General features: G+C 37.7%; 1 protein-coding gene across 1 annotated transcript; it reads left to right on the forward strand.

The window, feature by feature from the left end:
• The first annotated feature begins 13,959 nt into the window (after window positions 1-13,959).
• Window positions 13,960-14,394, forward strand: LOC110624201. Its single transcript, XM_021769317.1, has one exon. The coding sequence runs from the start codon at window positions 13,960-13,962 to the stop codon at window positions 14,392-14,394; it is 435 nt and encodes a 144-aa protein (XP_021625009.1).
• The last annotated feature ends 6,716 nt before the right edge of the window (window positions 14,395-21,110 follow it).

The following is a 21,110-nucleotide window of genomic DNA, read 5'->3' on the forward strand; positions in this document are numbered from 1 at the left end:
TGGTTCAAATGAACCTCCTGCCTCCCAAAACCACAGATCATGCATATTTCTCAACCAAAACATACATACAAGTTCCTAGGGGTCTCAAACATGCATATACCCCATCTACAACACTTCATACACACACAATCAAGCTACATTGCTCAAACATCATCAAAACCCATAAACTCAACCTATGTCCTAACATGCATTCCTACCCATAGATCTTACTTAAAACTTGTTTAAAACATAAAAAGGGTTCAAGATCGACCCTTACCTCTTGAAGAAACGAGAGGAAAGTGATCCTAGCTTGGAGATGGAGAGATTAAGCTCTTTGAACCTCCAAGCACTCAAAACTTGCTCAAAACTTGCTCAAAGCTCACAAATCTTCAAAACGAAGTTATAAACTCGTTAAAACCATGAAAGATCTAAAGGAAACACTCAAGATCGAGGGAGGAGCGGTGGAGACTCACCTTGGCCGACAATGGGAGAGAAAAAGCTCGCCCGTGCGGACCTAGGGGACCCTTTTATAGTGGCTGGCCAGACCACGTTCGGGGGCCGAATGTGCCTCCGCATCCATGCAATGTTCGGCGGCCGAACATAAGGTTCGGCGGCCGAACATAAGGTTCGGCGGCCGAACCTGCACTTCCCTCACTTAGACTTTCGGGGGCCTAACGTGCCTCCCAAAGTCCATGCATGTTCGGCGGCCGAAAGTGAGTTTCGGCGGCCGAACCTGGGTTTTCCCTTAAAGAAATTTTCATGCAAAAACTCATTTAAAATCATACTTAAAAACATTAAAAACATGAAAACATTTTATAAAAACATGCTTTTACCCTTCTAGAGGTTTCCGACACCCAAATTCCACCGGACGGTAGGAATTCCGATACCGGAGTCTAGCCGGGTATTACAGGCGCTAGGATTCAGGTCGGCTTAAGGCCGCCAGAACCCGTAGCAAGCCTGCTATACTCTCTGTGTACCTGTAAACCTCATACATGATCATACATTTTCTGTGAAAACAAAACTCTTTTCTGAACCAAGGCTTAACCTGTGCATGCACTATCTCTGTACTCTGTACTCATGTACTCTGTACTCTGTATCCCTGACTAGAGCTTGCTCTAGATGGGTTAACTCATACCTGTTAAGCCTGGTTTTCACATACAGGAAAACATATATACATATACAGATCATGTACAAAACATACATCACTAGGACAAGCAACAACTATTACATCTCTTTAATATTACATGTCCACTCTAAGCTATTACAGATCTCTTTACTTTTCCTGTACTCTGCTGGACTGTCCCTGTACACTGTACACTGAACCTGCAAAACTGGGGTTAAGGGAGTGGGATGAGCTCTATAGCCCAGTGAGTAGAACAGTAAAACATCTCAGTAAAATATGATCTCATGGAATGCACCATATCACAGACAAGCCACATCAAGAGTAAACCTGTCACCACATAGTCCCAGTAACTCTGTGCCAGGGCGTAGAATCGAGCACCTGGTCTTCCTGTCATATATGTATATGTGTATATAACACCTTTGTACTTACCATTGCCAGGGCGTAGTCAAAGGCTCCTGGACTTTGCTATACCTGCCAGGGCGTAGTCAAAGGCTCCTGGACTTCGCTATACCTGCCAGGGCGTAGTCAAAGGCTCCTGGACTTCCTGTCTGAGACTATTGGATCATTCAGCATTCACTCACATCACCAAACGATGCAATGCAACATATTCGTGAATACTAATGAAATCAACCTATGGCATAAACATGATGCATGAGATATGCTAAAAGCAGTTTGTGGTTCAATTAAAAGTCATAAGTTTAGTTCCACTCACCTCTGGCTATCTGGACTGACTGACTCTGCAGGCTCTGAACCTCTGGAGCAGGACTCACTGCTGCTCTCTCTGGTTCCTCTGGTCTGTACCTATACAGATGGACTCAAATGAGGGACCAAACAAGCGTAGAAATAACGCTCTTAAACTTCCCTAAGAATCCCCTTAAACTCACTCAACTATCCATGCAAAGCATGTAAAAGAAAGCTGGACAGAACACTTTCGGCGGCAGGTTCGGCGGCCGAATGTCCTCTCCAGAGACGAAACTCAAGCACCTTCGGCGGCACCTTCGGCGGCCGAATCCCCCAAACAGAGCCGAACATGCAAAAACACTCGGGGGCAAGCTGTGGCAACCAAGCCACCATGCAGGAGGTTCGGCGGCCGAATGAACCTTCGGCTGCCGAAACTGAGTTCATCCAGAACTCAGCTTCAACGGCAAACCATCTTCTCCTTCCCTTCAACCACTCAAACCATATATACTCCAACTCCTCAACACACATATACTCACGTATATGATCACAGGGGTCCAAAACTATCTAATAACCCCAAACAACAAATCAAACATAACACAGAAACATGTATACATGCATAACTCATCAAAACCACTACTTCTCACTTAAACATGCATCTCTCTCCCTTAACTTCCATAAAACCTTCAGAAAACACATAAACAGGTTCAAGAGCATTACTTACCTCCTGTAACAAGAAGCTGAACACTCTGAACTAAGGAAAACGGACCAACTCTCCTCAAACTTAGCTTTTTGCTTCAAAACATTCAAACCCTTGTGAACGATCAAAACACTCTGCATGAGCTGCTCAAACTCAGCAAATAAACCAGGAGAGACGTGGCCAACTTCTGGACATGATCTGGTGATAACACCTGTCCAAAATGCTGACTAAGGGATACAAAACTGCTGGCTAAGCAACTCAGCTTCGGCTGCCGAATCGCATGCAAATCCATGCAACATTCGGGGGCCGAACCTGAATTCGGAAGCCGAACATTGGGCACTTTCGGCGGCCGAACTTATCTTCGGCGGCCGAACTTGGCTCCTCTGCCTTGGTTCATTTCAACTCCAAACTTGGTTCCATTTACCTGTAACCCAATACACCACACAACATTCGTGAGAAACTCCTATCTCCTACCCTCTCGAGGATTCCGACATCCCGGAGTCCACCGGACGACAAAAATTCCGGTGCCGGACTCTAGCCGGGTATTACAAAGGGTATGGTCATGTATATGTAATAGTCTAGTAGTGGACATGTAATGTAATGAAATGTAAAATGATGTAATGTAAAGTAATGTAATGAGAATTAGTATTGTGCTTGCCCTAGTGTTTATTGTAAATCCCTATTGTACATGATCCTTATGTAAATGTTTTAATGATGTGATTTGTTGAACCAGGCTTGACATATGAGATGTTGACCCAACTGGAGCATTTGATGAGGGCTGTAGTAAGGGGTTTTATGTATATTGTTATGATGCATGCACAGGTCAAGCTTGGTATATGTGAAAAGTTTAAAGTTTTTATGAAATGTATGATCATGTATGGGATTGTATCAGATGTACAGTTTGTATAGTAGGCTTGCTACGAGTCCCGGCGACCTTAAGTCGATCTGGATCCTAGCGGTCCGGTTTCCGGGTCGTTACAATCTTCATCCATGCAAAATCCTTTTCTAAGTGAAATAACCAGCAAAGAAACCATAGAGAAGGAGGGAAGAAGGAGAGAAGTTTAGGTGCTTAAGTAGTAAGTGATAGAAATTGAAAATAGGTTAAGCAAACATATCCTTTAATGTTTTCAATCAATTATATGTTGTTAAATGAATTAAAACTCATGTTTTTCTTATTCTTTATAAAGAAAAAATTCAAAAGGAGGAAGGTATATCAAAGGAAAAAGGCAAAGAAAAAGAGTAACTAAATTGTACCTAAGGCTTTTGAAAAGAGTTGTGCAAAAGGTTTGGTGTTTGTATGAAGTTCTGTTTTTCCTTTAATTTTCTCATGAATATGTAAAATTAGAGATTGGTTTTGATTACTGGAAATATTCTTTTGATTGTATGGATTTGTGATATGAAGGTTGAAGTGATGATTGGAAGGCTTAAAGCAAATAGATCCAACATGGGAGCTAAAAACACAAAACAGGCAGAATAGATTCCAACAGGACAACCTGTATTGGAAGTCTCATAACTTATTGTGTAATAATTGAAATTAAGCCTAACATACACCAAATGAAAGCTAAGACAAAAAGATAAAACTTTCCTAAAGTGACCAAAATTTGAATCTGTAGCTAATTATATGCAAATTGCTAGTGAACCTAAATTGGTCACAGAGAATTGTGCATCCGAAACAGTCTGTATCACTTAGACCATAACCAATGATTTACTCATTGAATTGAATTGAATTAAGACCAATGCCAAATGAACCTTGAGAAGTATACCTAAAACTTTGTACAAGAAAGTTAAGCTTGAATCTGTATGCAAATGTATACATATGATATGTTTTGTTAGATTAAAAACAGATACCAAAATTGTACTGGTTAGAATCTAATTGGGCAGCTTGCAAAGAAAAATTCATAACTTAAGTGAGGAAGGTCAGAATTAGATACAATATATCTTGTTAGAAAGCTAAGACATAAATACACAAAGTTCATGAGAAATGTGAGTCTAATTATGTCTATAAGACACTTAGAAATGTGACACAATCTTAGTCAGAAATAAACCTAAATCTAAATGTTGACCTAAAAGGGATTGATATGCTAGCTTTGCGGCCAAATTACGCACGTGCTAGCTTGACATGCTTGCTGTATGCACATGCTAGCTTAATAGACTAAAACATTACACACATGTTCTTGATGAAATAATAATATGTTCATGACTGAATATTATGTTCATGAGTGAATATGGTCTATTACACATATATGTATGCTCTTAAGGACTCTTTTTATCGACGTGCTTGCTTATGAATAAATAGTTCGACATATTTACTTGTTTCAACATGTTAAGCATCTAAATGAATAATTTTAGTACTAAAAAATAATTAACAAGTAAATATGCATTCTTGGTCCTAGTAAACCTCAGTGGGAGTCATAGATAGAATAAGGGTATGACATGCCATATACAGTTTAGTAGTACTGCGCCCTAATGGGCTACATGATATGATATTTTCGAAACACTATGTGTCATACAGTTTCTTGGCTTTTGAGCTATACAGGCACAATATTCGGCCCTTAGGCTATACAGTTTGGCACTTTATGCTATATAGATACAATTTTCCTATATCTAGCTAGTTGGTCCTGTGAAGAGTTTATAGGGGCTAAGATTTAATTATATGACTTGTTAATATCTTACAAGCATGCACACAAGATGGTTACCAAAATAAGAATGATTTTACAGTTATAAAATTGCATGACTTAATTTGTCCACTTTTCACCCACTGACAAATAAAATTTTCACTCGCCTTTATAAAATGATTTCATTGTATTTGTCATGAATATTCGTATTTATATTTGAATGAATATATATTGTTATTCACACACTGGGCATAAGCTCAGCGCATTGGATTTTTTCATGCATAGGTAATAGATAAAGGAAGCAACAACCAAAAGGGTCGGGTTGCACGGAGACATCATCATAACCAATTATTCACAACTTTTGTATAAGAGGTTGTTTATGTTTGGCATGTACATTAGTAGTCTACCAAGAGTCCGTAAATGAGTGTTGAAAATAGTACAAGTATAAACAAATATGTTTATTACTTTAAGTTAATATGTTCTACATATGGATTTAATAGTGTGAATTGAGTAATTATTGAGATTTTATGACTATTATCCATAAGGATAATTGCTGATAAGCAGGGGGAACTCTCGCAGTTTCTCCATTTAAAATTATGTTGTGAATCAACATGCATTTAAACAAACTAAAGAACAATTTCTAATGTAAAAGCTAACTTAAGTCCACATATATAATTGCATATAGTATAATATGTGGCATCCTTTACTGAGCTATTTTATAGACGGGTAAGGGGTGTTACATTATTGCTATCTATTTGATGAGGAGACCGGTCTTTAGCAGCTGAAAGGCAAACAGTACATATATGCTCAGTAGCTTTGTCAAGCTTAAGTAGACTTAAGTGGTATAATTTGAAAAAAGAGGCATGTTCTAATATGGAGTGCCAAAGGCAAGTTTTATTTACAGATTTAGGTACTGTTATTTGTGATACATTGCAACTAGTCTTATTTTTGTAGGCAGACCCTTGGTTCTATAGAAAATATGACCCTCCTTGAGCCTGTCCAATAACAACAGTCTTATTATTCTATAAATCCTGTATAACACATCTGTCATGACAAAATGTAATAGATAGTTGACATGTTTGTGCTAGTTTGCTCATAGAGAGGAGGTTACATTGGAACATAGGTACTAATAACACTCCATATAATTGAAGTATTAGTCTAAGTGAAATGGAACCTGTATGTGAGACAACTCTAGAGGATCCATCTGGTAATTGTATTATTTTAGGTTTGATAAGAAGAGAAATTTTATCAAATAGCTGGAGTGAATGGCACATATGATTAGTAGCCCCTGTGTCTATGATCCAAACCTCTTTGTTTCTATTCTCTATGCTAAACAAGCAAAAGTTAGAAATCTTACTAGCAAATTCTATTGAGTTACCAAGCTCAATTTCACCTGTAGGGTCAAATATGGCAGGAGCTTTGCCTTTCATCATCTTCTTCATCTCCTGTTGAAATAGGATAGAGAAATTGGTATTCAACTCGTTATTCTTAACTTGATTTGTTGTTATGATGTCCACTAGTGTTTTTGTAATTGCAGCATTGGCAACATCTGTTTGTTTCTTGGTTTTTCTTTGTCTCAATTCTTTATACCACTCTAGATAGCCAATATTCTTGAAGCAAGCCATTCTAGTATGGTCATTTGAATTGCAAAAGGTGTGGTGCTTGTCATCTTCTTTCCATCTCTTTTCTTTCCATAGGTTCTTGGACGTCTAGTGATGTCTTTCTGTGTGTTCTGAAATCTTGCTATCAGAACAGTGGAGGATTCACTTGACTCAACCACTATACTTTGTACTTCCCTTTGCTTTTCAACTATAAGCACTATCGAGTATGCCTTATTCACACTTAGGAGTGGATCCATGAGCAAAACCTGATGCTTAACATGATCATAACTATCACTAAGCCCCATTAGAAATTACATGAGTTTATCATCACTATCTAGACTAATAATAACTTTAGAGGCTCCACAATCACAGGCAGAAAAAGGACGTAAACAGGACAATTCATCCCATATTTTCTTAAGTTTAGTGAAATATACCATGACAAACCTATTACCTTGTATGAAGGAAGATATCTCTCGCTTTAGTTGAAATATTAGGGGTCCATTAGTTTGTCCAAAGCATTTTTGCAACTCGTCCCACAGATCTTTTGCGCTTGTGGCATAAATGAACGCTTCAGCAATATCCTTGGAGATCGTATTCAATATCCATGTATGAAGGAAGATATCTCTCACTTTAGTTGAAATATTAGGGGTCCATTAGTCTATCTAAAGCGTTGTTGCAACTCGTCCCACAGATCTTTTGCGCTTGTGGCAAAATGAACGCTTCAGCAATATCCTTGGAGATCGTATTCAATATCCATGAGATCACCATGCTATCTACTCTCTGCCATTTCTCATATCAAGAGGTTCCTGCTTCTAGCATTTCGCATTTTCTGTTAATGAAACTCAGCTTGTCTTTAGCTCGTAATGTGCTGATCATGGATTGACTCCATGAAAGATAATTTTCACTTATCAGTGGTGTTGTAACCAGGATAAGATTGGGATGATTTAAATTGTGCAGGTACAGAGAATCATGAGTTTGACCCAATTCTGGATTCTCTACTTGATTTGAATGATGACTAGAATCCTTCATTGAGGATGAGGAAGGTACCACAAGTTGTTGTCACTCTGATATCATGTTAAGAGAGAATAACAGAAAATTAACAAACTTGAGAATGCATGAGAAGAATGATTCTCATTGAAATATGTTGTAGTTTATATACAAAAGGAATGGAGCTAACAGACTTGCTGAGCTATATAAGCTGGCCAATGAAACTTCAATTCTCCTAATAGATTTTCCCCCTATACATATATTTACACTTCTCCTATGTCGGCTAGTTATTTTTCTCTGCCTATTTATTTTAGAGCCTTAAAAAAATCATCATGCATTGCAATCTAGTTATTCATTGTTTAGATGAAAAATAAAGTATTAGTATATTTCTATCTTTGCTTGATAAATTAAACAACATAAATTTATATTACAAGAGTAAATGCATGGATGCTTTTTAATTTTTTATATAACATTTTTTAATACTTAGCTTTAATTATAAGTATTCAGAATTCATAGAGTATTGAAAAACACTTTTTTTTTTTTGAAATAGAGATTGAGAATTGAGAGAGTAGAACTTGAGACCTCTCATATGCATTTACTACCAGGATAAATATGTGAGTATTGAAAAACACTTTAATACCATTAAACTAGAACTCTTCTAAATGTACACACAAATCCCAAAATTTTAATTTATTGATGTTCCTTTTTTTTTTCTCTCTCACTTTTGGTGATGAATATACTAGTTGCTCTTTGGACATTATGAGCTATGCTTCTTTTTTTTTTTTTTATTGTAAAGCTTATACTAATAATTCACAACATTATTATATTAAAATAATAATTTGCTCATTTATTTAAAAAGAATAGTGATCTTTAGAGTTTTTGGAGAAAACAAAATACAAAAGAAATAAGGTCACAAAAGAGAAAATATATTAGAAATGAATTAAAAAATACTACCATTCACATGAAAAAAAAAATTAAAAGTTACTTTTTACGGTGTGAAATAAAAATAAAACCTTGAATAATGAGATTTTTCTGGTAATTGTAGAGAAATAAAAAAAATAAATGAAAAAAATTATATTGAAACCACATTTTATTTTATTTTTGTGAAATGTGAATGGGTAGTTAATTTATCAAGGAAATGATGAAAATTTCTCATATTTTTGCATTTAACAAGGTAATTTTAGTAATTATATGGATCATATCGTAGAAGAATAATTTAGTTCAATAATTAAGGAATATTGGTTTAATTGTTATATACAGTTAATTATAATTGATAATTTTTGTTAACAATCCGTTGGTAAAATTATATTTAAATGACTTTTTTTAAATGAGAATTAGAAATTTAGAGAATAGAATTTAGACATTTTTCAAATTTACTCAGATATATTTATTACCAGATTAAACTGTGAATGCTATATTTAAATGATCTTATCATTATGTAAAATAATTAATAAATATATATAATTTCGTTATGAAAATAAACATATGATCATTAATTTATCATTATATATATATATATAAACATTTTTTATCATAAAAGAAAGAACAAATCGTTGTCGTGCTAAATTGACTTTCTGGACCAATTGAGCATGTTAAAAGCTATATGATCTTTGAGTTACGGGCATATCAAGGACATTAAGATCTCAATTGTGCGTGAATCGCATCTGTTTGACTTCTAGTTGAACATTATATTGTAAAAATAAAATTTTTAATTTATCTCTCATATCTTTTTTCTTTATAGAATTTATCTCTGATATGTTGATTATACTGGTATGAACTTCATTACAAATGTTTTATAACTGTTTTAGGAATTAGAGATGATTGCATGTTGAATTGTTGAAGATGTATCAGTAGATTGCAATTTAACTAAAGTTTCATTTTTTTTAAAAATAATTTGTATTTAAAAAATATTTTTTAAATATTTTTCAACTATATAATTTATTTTTCATTACTTAATTTTAATTTAAAAAATAAATTTTATTATAAAATTTATATATAAAAATCCTAAAAAGGATTTTAGAATGTCGAAAATAATTTTTTTTCTTTGACTAGAAAAATATTTTTTATTGACTAAATTTTTTTTAATGTTCTAAACCCTAGAAAATATGAAAAGTATTTTTTTAAAAAAATATTTTCTATGTTAAAAAAATTAATTTTTACAAAATATTTTTCATATTTTTTAACATTTGAAACATTCAAAAAATTTAGTATATTTTCTAACGTTCAAAAAAATATTCAAATATAATAAATTTAAAAAAATTTTATTAACTTATAGATATAACTAAAGTATATAAAAATAATAATTTACTGTTGCTTACGTCTTAGATCTATAGTGAGATTCCACTAATCTAAGTATTATGCGTCCTAAAGTTTTTAGTATACAGAGGAAGTTATACACGTTCTTTACTTTTTCACTCTCATCTGATTGTTATAACTGCTTTGCTTATGAGAAAGAATATGTGGTCGCATCTTTAACTCTATTCTTCCATCCGTTTATTTATAACTGATTGGCTTTCACATTTAAATAAATTACTTATTAATTATTGCAACGTTATACAAGACGTGATCTTAAAAATAATAATTTAAAAGTTATGGTTTGGGCAGTTTGGCTTACCCTTTCTTCAATTAGCTGTGGCAATTTATTTATATTTAGTACCTTCCAATACTTCATACTAATATTCAATAAATTAATTTAAAAAGAAAAGCAGTTTTTTATTTAAATATATTTCTTCTTCTTAAAGAATAAAAAATAGAGTTAATTCTCAAAGTGATCTTTGACGTCTTACCTTACAAGATTGACTCTTTCAAGTTATTAGTTAGCAAGTCCATATTTATTTTATTTTATTTTTAATATTTATACAAATAATAATGTGCAACTTGACTTTTTAGTAGTTATTATTTAATATTTTATCTTTAATTATAAAAATATAATTATTTACCTTTAAAATTTATAAAATGTAAGTATTAAAGTTGAATTACTAAAACCGGCGTTTTAGCGAATAGAAAATCAAATAATGGCACTTTATAAAGTTAAAAATTAAATATTAAATACAAAAAGATTAAAAAGGGTGTTTATTATTTTTTAAAGATAATTATTATGGTACCCTCTATAATTTATTCTCAGTTATTAAAATATTTATTTAATTTTAAAATTATATAAACATATCCTTATATTTTTATTCCTTCAATTAAAAGAAACACTATTAATTTTCATTCATTTTACTGGCAGTACTAATTTATTAGTCAAAACTGTAAAAAGTTTTGAGATTATACCCTTATAATTTGTCATAACTAATGATAATGATCTTTAATTTAGAATTACATTAAAATATTATTATATTATTTCTTTAACAAAAGAAAATACTCATTAATTTTTATTTATTTTTATTTTTATTAATTAAAATTAAAAAAAATGTATATGCCCAATTAATCTCATATTAAATAAAATTTATAATTCAACTTGAACACTCGAGTTTTATCGATTAACTCGTAATTGTCTACATTATTGACAATTCATTATTAATTGTAAATCTTTATTTTTTTGAAGAAATATAAAGAGAGATGCGAGAGAATATAAAAATAAATCAAGAAGGGTGATAATGAATTTATTTAATAAAGAATAATTCTGAGTATAAATTTTTTTTTCAATATGAACTAAAAACTAATTATAAAAATAAAAAAAATATTACCATTTTAGTTAACACAATAAAAGTATAGGGTTATTTTTAATGCAATCCTAAATTACAGAAGTATTTTAATTAGTTAGGATAAATTAATGATAAAAACAAATAAAATTGACGAATATTTGTTTTTAGTTAAAAGAAATAAGAACATAAAAATATTTTAATATATTTTTTAAATTTATAGAAATATTTTAATTAATTAAAATCAACTACACGACCGTAATTATCCTTTTTTTTTATTAGAAAAGGATTTCATTCAAGAGCCAAAGAAAACAACTGTTACGGACTGTCCTCTTCCAAAACAAATACTAACCAAAGAGGGGAATTAGAATAAGTTCCAAACATGACATTTTGGCATCCTCATGAGATAGAAAACTTAATTATTGATCGAAGACATATACCTTCTGCCACTAAAGGTGAACAACACAGGAAGATAGATGTACAACTATCAACTGCGTCTCTTGCAGAATTTCTAATAATAATATCGTAATGCTATTGAATCGAAAGAGGCATTTATGTTTATTTTTATCAAGTAATTCTTTTTTACTTAATTTTTTTATTCTTCCGAAATGAATCATATCAAATGAAGGGTTGAAGCCAGTTGGAGGAAGCCATCTCCCATTACTGTATTGGAGAAAAGTATGAGGCAGAGAATTGGAACGCAGAACTACCATATTTTGCACTTCTTCAATTGGATTCTGAGCCTTGTTTTAGTTGAGAGTTCCAAATTGGGAGGCTTCTATCTATTGGAATAAAATGTTATATATGGAAGTCCAGCAACTCGACAAGTTAATTTTTTAACTTTTAACTTAATTCATATTTAATAATGATGACTGTTAGGTCTCGGATATCTAGCCTCTCATTGAGCCCACATTGGAAGGTCAGGCCGTAACCCTATTAAAACTCAATATACAAGTCTGTCTTCCAATATGCAGTTCAGGTCTCACTCGGACAGACCGGACAGCACAGGGATCAGGTCCAAGTGAAGGAGGTCCAGCCCAGTCTACTTGATGGATTTGTGGGGCTACAAACCCCTAGACATCAGGGATCGTATCTACATGGGGTCGAACATGAATTAAATGGCTGCCTAACGATGGAAAAGGATACAGTGCATCCGTACATACGGCCTCACATGACAATAACAGGATGTATAGGCGCAGGACGGTAGTTACACGTCACTAGAGGACAAAGGGAAAAGAATAAAAGAAGGCATGAGCCAACCAGACCAAACTTACCAAAATACACCTTGAGTCTACCCTTTACTGGATCTCAGGATATCAATTGGCGCCGTCTGTGGGAACCAAGGAGATCTTTTTGCCACCGAAGTTCTCATCCTCATCACACCCACTGAGATCCACATGGCCAATCATGGCGAAAACTATACAAAAAACATCCCAAATGATCTGAGTTTTGCTCAAGAGAGACCACAGTTCTCATTCTCTAGCCCTACCGCCCCATTGAGCATACCACCCGTAACTGAAAGGTTCAACATCAATGAACTCCAACCTACCTTAAACCATCTAACCCCTCAACAGAGCACCAGAAGGACGGGTGATGGAGAAGCCAGCAGAAGGAACAAGCCCATGGCCAGAGCAAGAGGTTGGATAGTAAGGGAGCTTATCAAGAATGACGGGGTTGAAAGCTATTCCTCCGAACCAGCGGAGAGGTCGAAGAGCGAGGAGTTAGAAAGAAACTACCATTTGGAGAAGAGGCCTAGGAGAGAAGAGACATATGTAGATCAAAAGCTAGAAAGGCTTAAAGAGCAACTACTGGCAGAGTTGGGGGCACGAGACAACAGCATCTCCTGCTATCAATCTCGTCTCCATTTGTGAGATGGGTACAATAGGAAACCATCCCCAAGAAGTTCATGATGCCAATAATGGCCACCTATGATGGGATGAGAAACTCTTGGGAGTACGTCTTGAACTATAAGACATTCATGGAGCTGCAAACCCACTCAGATGCCTTGATATGCAAGATTTTTCCCACCACCTTAACCGGACTAGTCTAGGCGTGGTTCGACAGCTTGGGGGAGGGAAGTATTAAGAGCTTCATAGACCTGGCCAACGTGTTCATCAGCAGGTTTATTGCTAGGGTCCCAACTAAAAGAAAAACAAGCTACTTAGAGATGGTTCGGCAGAGGAGGAACGAGTCCCTAAGGGAGTATGTGGCCAGATTCAACTCGAAAGCTTTGTAAATACCCAAGCTTGATGAAGCAAGAGCCATGGAGGCGATGCAGAAGGGCAACACCTCCCAAGAGTTCTTCGGATCGTTGTGTAGAAAACCACCTACCATCTTGGCAGAGCTAATGAAAAGAGCGAAAAAGTATATAAGACAGGATGATGCCTTAACCACGAGCAGATTCGCTAAGGAGGGATGAGATAGAGGAAGGGCTTGGGAGGATAAGAGACCAGATCGACTGGAGAGGAGGCAAGACTGGGGACCTAAAGCACTAAACAGACACCGGTGGGAGAGGAAGGAGCAGAGACCCTACCAACCCCGGATCCCCACAGAGATCACTCCTCTGAATATGTCCAGAGTCGAGGTGCTCGTGGTGGTCCAAGACAAGGATTTCATATAGTGGCTCAAGCTGATGAAGGAAGAAGCAAATAGGAGGGACCCGAATAAGTACTGCCAGTACCATCGAACTCATGGTCATGATACAAATGATTATTACCAGTTGATAAATGAGATAGAGAGGCTCATCAAGAGGGGACACTTTAGGAACTTCGTGAAAATGCCGGAAGGCCAAAGACCACAGCAAAACACAGCAGGGGAAAGGCCTAGGAGATATATTGGGGCAACAATGAATGGCAGCTCCAATGGGACAATCAATATAATTATAAGAGGGACTGGAGGCCGTATGAGTCAGAGGGAGAAGAAGAGAAGCAGAAATGGGGAGGAGAGCAGCGCTGAAGTAATACAGATCGTGGAACATTCCTTAATGACTATCTATTTTTCTCCAGAGGATGCCCAGGGAGTTCAAATGCCTCATGAAGATGGTAGCAGGGTGAACCTGCTGCCCTAACGAGTCTTTCACCAGATGAACATACATGAGGAACAGCTGGTCAGAGAGCAAGCTCCAGTAAAGGGAATAGGAGGAACCCCATTGGCAGTGGAAGGGAAAGTAAAGTGGCTCTCCCCTTAAGGGAACTACCCCCATCCCGAACTTACTATATAGTGTTCCTCGTGGTGAAGCTACCCTTGAACTACAACTCTATTTTGGGAAGACCGATGCTATATGACTTTGAAGCAGCGACTAGCATCCGGTATCTGACCATGAAATTTCTAGCGGAGGCAGGGATAGATATAGTCCGGGGAAGACAGGAGGAGGCCAGAGCTATGTACTTGGCCACAGTGGAGGAAGCAAGCGCCCAATCGAGGAAATCAACCCCGAAGTTATGGAGGTCCGGGATAAACAGAAGAAGGCCAGGACTAAACCTGTAGACAGGCTGGAGACCTTCTCTTTATCTGAGGAAGAAAGTGACAAGGTCTTCAGCATCAACTCAAGTCTCAAAAAGAGCCAGAAGGAAGCCATTATGGCTTTGATCAGGGGGCATGTCTCAAGTTTTTCCTGAAAGCCTTCAGATATGCCATGGATTGATCCTGAGGTGATGACCCACAAACTGAACATCCTCCCCGAGGCCAAGCCAGTGAAGCGGAACAAAAGGGTCTTTGGGAAGGAGAAACAGAAAGCCACGGGAGAAGAAGTACAGAAATTAGAGGAGGCCGAGTTTATTAGGGAAGTAATGTACCCACAGTGGTTAGGCAACCTTGTGTTAGTGAAAAAAGCCAATGGAAAATATAGAATGTGTATAGACTTCATTGATTTAAATCATGACTGCCCAAAAGATTGTTATCCCCTCCCAAATATTAATAAAATGGTCGACTCTACGACTGGTTTTGACTACTTACCATCTCTAGATGCTATATCAGAGTATCATCAGATCTCTATGGACAAGTCTGACGAAGAGAAGACCTTCTTTACAATCGAAGATGGGACATATTGCTACAAGGCTATGCCTTTCGGGTTGAAAAGTGCCAAGACAATATATCAGCGGTTGATGAATAAGATCTTCAAGGATCAGATAGGGAGAAAAGTGGAGGTCTACATCGATGATATGGTAATTAGAAGCCAGACCTTCCAGCAACATCTGACCAACTTGGAAGATGTCTTCATGGTAATGCAATGATACAAAATGAGGACCCAGCAAAGTGCACTTTCTTCAATAGAGGAGGGAAATTTCTGGGCTATATGGTTAGTGGGAAGGGCATAGAGCCAAACTCAAAGAAGGTAAAGGCCATACTGGCTATGCCTGAGCAACTTGTGTAAGGGATATATAGAGGCTTATAGAAAGAGTAGTAGCACTCAACAGGTTCACATCTGGCTTTGACTACTTACCATCTCTAGATGCTATGTCAGGGTATCATCAGATCCCTATGGACAAGTCTGACGAAGAGAAGACCTTCTTCATAATCGAAGATGGGACATATTGCTACAAGGCTATGCCTTTCGAGTTGAAAAGTGCCAAGACAATATATCAGCGGTTGATGAGTAAGATCTTCAAGGATCAGATAGGGAGAAAAGTGGAGGTCTACATTGATGATATGATAGTTAGAAGCCAGACCTTCCAGCAACATCTGACCAACTTGGAAGATGTCTTCGGGGTACTGCAATGATACAAAATGAGGACCCAGCAAAGTGCACTTTCTTCATCAGAGGAGGAAAATTTCTGGGCTACATGGTCAATGGGAAGGGCATAGAGCCAAACTCAAAGAAGGTAAAGGCCATACTGGCTATGCCTGAGCAACTTGTGTAAGGGATATACATAGGCTTATAGGAAGAGTAGTAGCACTCAACAGATTCACGTCCAAGTCAGTCAAGAGATGCCTACCTTTCTTTAAGAAGCTAAGGAAGGTCCCAAACTTTAAATGGTCAGAAGATTGCCAAGAAGCCTTCAAAAACCTTAAGGAGTATCTCAGTTCCCCACATGTGCTTAACAGTCCCCTAGCAGGAGAGGAACTATTGATTTACTTAGCTACATCCGAGCAGGAAGTGAGTGCCATAGTGGTGAGAGAAGAAGTAGGGGTCCAGAAGTCTATCTTCTACATTAGCAAGATGCTCAGAGATCCCGAGGTCAGATACAAGAAAATTGAGAAGCTGACGTTCGCTTTGTTATTGGCAGTAAGGAAGTTTAGGATGTATCTAGAAGGCCATCAGGGGGTAGTAATGATTGACTAACCCTTGAAAAAGAACTTACACCAGCCCAAGACTTCAAGACGAATACTAGCTTGATTTGTAGAAATCAGTCCATACTGCCTTATTTACCGACCTCTAACGGCCATCAAAGCCTAGCCCTTAGCTAATTTTATAGCTGAGTGCTCCTTCTGCTCGGATAATAAAGAGCAAGATGACACATTGTCGAGTTCAGTAGAAGAAAAAGAGGGGGACTAACAACCGCATGAATTCAGATGGAACCTATTCGTAGATGGGGCATCGAGTTCCACAGGTAGTGGGGCAGGAATTCTATTGAAAGAGCCAGATGAGTTCAGAGTATTCTATGCCCTACACTTCGGATTCCCAGCGTCTAGCAATATGGTGGAATATGAAGCTCTCCTGAATGGGATGTAGATAGCCTTGAGAGTGGGGGCAACCGATTTCAGAATAAATAGTGATTCTTAGCTTATAGTGAATCAAATAACAGGCGTATACTAAGCAAAGGACCCCGTGAAGCAGAAGTATCTAGCAAAAGTACGAACTCTAGAAGTCGAGCTTGGTGAGCAATGAATCATTGTCCAGTATCAGAGAATATCCTGAGAAGAGAATGAGGAGGTAGATCTGCTCAGTAAGTTATCTGTGGAGGAACTAGAGCAACTCCCAGACGAAGTGTATGTGCAGCAAATTGGCGCCCCCACCCTTGAAAAGCCAACCCCTATCATGCAAATTGACGAAGAACAAAGCTGGATGACTCCATACTTATAGTACCTTGAAATGGGGAAATTGCCCAAGGATAAAGCAGAAGGCTAGAAAATCGCAGCTAAGGTTGCCAATTATCAAGCAGTAAAAGGGATACTATACGGGAGGGGGAAATTCAGCCCGTGGTTGAGATGCGTAGGCACAGGAGAGGCAGCCAGGGTGATCCAAGAGATACATCAGGGGGTCTGCGGAGTTCATGAGGGGGCAACTACATTGGCAAACAAGATCTTCCGATAGGGATATTACTGGCCTACAGTCAATAAAGAAGCCAAAGAGTTTGTAAAAAGGTGTGATATTTGCCAAAGGTTTGCCAATGCTATCAACATCCCGGCTACGCCGTAATCAAGCATATCGAGCCTATAGCCGTTCTCACAATGGGGGGATAGATATTTTGGGCACGTTCCCTAAGACTGTAGGACAGAAGAGGTTCGTGATCATAGCTATGGAATACTTTTCTAAATGGCTTGAGGCAGAAACTGTACCTACCATCACAGCTCGAAAAGTAATAGACTTCGTATGAGGCAACATTATATATCAATTTGGGATACCCAGGATGATCATATCAGACAATGGAAAGCAGTTTGACTATAATTCTTTTAGAGATTTCACAAGAAACAAGTTCTCTTCAATAGCTCATCCGCAGACGAATGGTCAAACTAAAGTGACAAACCTAGACATCCTCTAAGGGCTAAAGAAGTGGTTAGATGGTGCTAAAAAGAACTGGGCAGCCAAGCTACATAGCATCCTATGGGTATTCCGGACTACACCTCGGACACTAATAGGGGAGACACCATTCATGCTAGCGTTTGGGATAGAAGCTATTGTTCCCATAGAGCTACAGATCCCTACTCACCGGGTCCAATTCAATGATGAAAGCACCAATGGTGAGAAATTGAGATGCAACCTAAATACTGTAGAGAAATCAGAGATGAGGCACAAGTACGAATAGCCGCTTATCAACAGAAGGCAGCTCGGTATTACAACTAGAAAGTCCGTGAGAGAAACTTGAAGGTTGGGGACCTAGCTTTAAGGAGATTAGAAGTCACGGGAAAGAGAGTAGCTATTGGGAAGCTCGCGCCAACCTGGGAAGGCCTATTCAGAATCACCAAGATAATCAGACCTAGGGTACACCGAATTGAAGACCTGCAAGGGAATCTAGAGCCTCACACCTGGAACATCCAACATTTAAAAAGGTATTTCCCATAAAAGTGTACAATGTAACTACTGTGCCTAAGAAATGAATAAAATTATCATCTTTCCTCTTCCTACTAGCACTCCTGAGTAGGTACTAAAGCCCTCAATGAGGTAGGTGACCGATCTCAGAAATAAAACTGCCAGTACTATGAAACTAATTGAGAAGATGAAGACTCCAATGAGGTGGGTGACGGGTCTTGAAATAAGACCACTGGCACCATAAAATCGATTGGAAAGACAAAGCCCTCAATGAAGCAGGTGACTGGTTTCAGAAATAAGACCATCAGCACCATAAAATCGGTTGAGAAGATGAAGACCCCAATGAGGTGGGTGAGCAATCTCGAAAAAGACCGTCAGTACCACAAACCGGTTGAAAAGATGAAGCCCTCAATGAGGTGGGTGATCGGTCTTGAAATAAAACTGTCGGCACCAAAAAACTGATTGGAAAGATGAAGTCCTCAATAAGTAGGTGACTTATCTCGAAAATAAAACTGCTGGCACTACAAAATCGGTTAAGGAGATGAAGACCCCGACGAGGTGGGTGACTGGTCTAGGAATAAGACTGCTAGCACCACAAAATCGGTTGGAAAGATGAAGCCCTCAATGAAGTAGGTGACTGGTCTCGAAAATAAAACCGCTAACACCATAAAACCAGTTGAGGAGATGAAGACTCTAATGAAGTGGGTGATTGGTCTCGAAATAAGATCGTTGGAACCACAAAACTGGTTGGGGGATAAAGGCCAATGACGAAGGCCCAACATCAGCGAGGCTATAAGCTCAAAGAGAAGCAAACTGAGAAATATGGTGCCGATCTTTAGAAAGAACCTCGGTAGACATAAGGCTCAAGAAACAAAGCAAGAACCTAGTTTCGACCTCATAAAAAGAGTCGGATCACACAAGAATACAAGCAGAAACCTGGTTTCGGCCTCACAAAGGGCACGGATCACAGGAACACCAGCAAGAAATCTGGTTTCGACCTCACCAAAGGACTCAGATCGTAGGAAAATAAGACTTCAACCCCACAAAAGAGCCTGGTCCATAAAGAAACTAGCCTAAAGCATGATGACCGACCTCATAATAGAGCTCGATACATAGAAAAATTAAGCTAAGGAATTTCGATGCCAACTTCATGAAAGAGTATTACTTACTAAAAAACTAATCTAAGGCTTACAAAAGCTAAGGCATAACATCAACCTCAAAAAAGAGCTCAGTGGTCCAAAATCTCAAAGGGAAGAAAAGCCAAGGCAAAATCAAAATAAAAGTGAGACTTATCACTAAACTCCAAGAACAAGCACACGAATGACAAAATACAAGTAAAGGAAAAATATGTAAACTAAAAGGGCAATACGAGCTGAGATAAAAGGATGTGTGAAAATTAAATGACTTGGCCAGCTAAAAGGCAATACGAGCTAAGATAAAAGGCTGAAAGAAAAATTAAACCCAGCCAGCTATAGAATTTAAGAGAATAGAAGGCAAAAATACTAAGGGATTCGATAGGCAAAAGATACAATATAACAAGTAAAACGCTTCACAAGTAAAATAAGGTAACGAGCTACCAGCCCAGTACAGTTCATAAGCAATACACATAAAAACAGCCTAAGTATGAAAATACAAGTGGAATTCAATAAATAAGAAAAATAAAAGGTAGATAGAGGAAAAATAACAAAAACTCAAAATTTTATTAATTGTTGGAATGAGTTATGGAAGCAGTAGAGGAAGGGGGAGTAGAACTGACTAAATTATTTACAGGATTATCTATAATATTTTCCCCCTGTGATCCAAAAGGCAAGTGAGTAGTGTTCTTGGGCAAAGGGTTGTCATCCTCTCCGTAACACACCTCCTTATCATTAGAGTCCACTTCAGGAGCTTGCAGGTCTGCCAACGGAGTGGAGGGGGCATCTTTAGCTGCTTTAAGGCCCTGGTTGAAGCCTAAAGCGAACATACGAAAGGCCTCTTTGTATACTCTTTCCTTTAGCTCTGTAGAGGCCTTATACTCTTCTAGTCGCGCTCCTCACAAGCCTGCTTGACCATGTTCTCTGCAGCTCGGGCATCCCTCAGTAATGCAGTACACCTCTCCTTTAGAGTAGAGACCTCTTGGCGGAGTTTTTATTGCTGAAGGCGAGACTCCTCCGCTGCCGAAGCCATGCCTTTCAGGTTCTCGATGTGTTTATTGAGCTCCTGCTGGAGGACAGTAACATGAGCTAAGGCCTCATCACGTTGGGACCTGGCCTCATCACATTAGCGGTAGGACTCCTCCAAAGAGGATAGCTGTCCTAAGGCCTCATCTCGCTGAGACTTAGCTGTAGAAGCTCATTGAGAAGCCTGAGCAACCTCTTCCCTCGTCTCTCCCAATTACTTAATGAGGTCCTCGATCTGCCCTTAGAACTTAATGATATGTCCGCGGGCCTCACTAGTGGAATGATTTTTTCATTCCGGCGCTCTTCGGCAATGCGCTGCTCCATCGACCTCTGGAAGGACCAGTTCCGGGCATTAATCTCCATGAATACTCCAAAGGCCTGCCACAGAAAAACAAAAACAAGGTTAAAAAAGTTAAAGAAATCAAAAATATCCTT

Source organism: Manihot esculenta, chromosome 10, assembly GCF_001659605.2.
Source record: "Manihot esculenta cultivar AM560-2 chromosome 10, M.esculenta_v8, whole genome shotgun sequence".
NCBI lineage: Eukaryota > Viridiplantae > Streptophyta > Magnoliopsida > Malpighiales > Euphorbiaceae > Manihot > Manihot esculenta.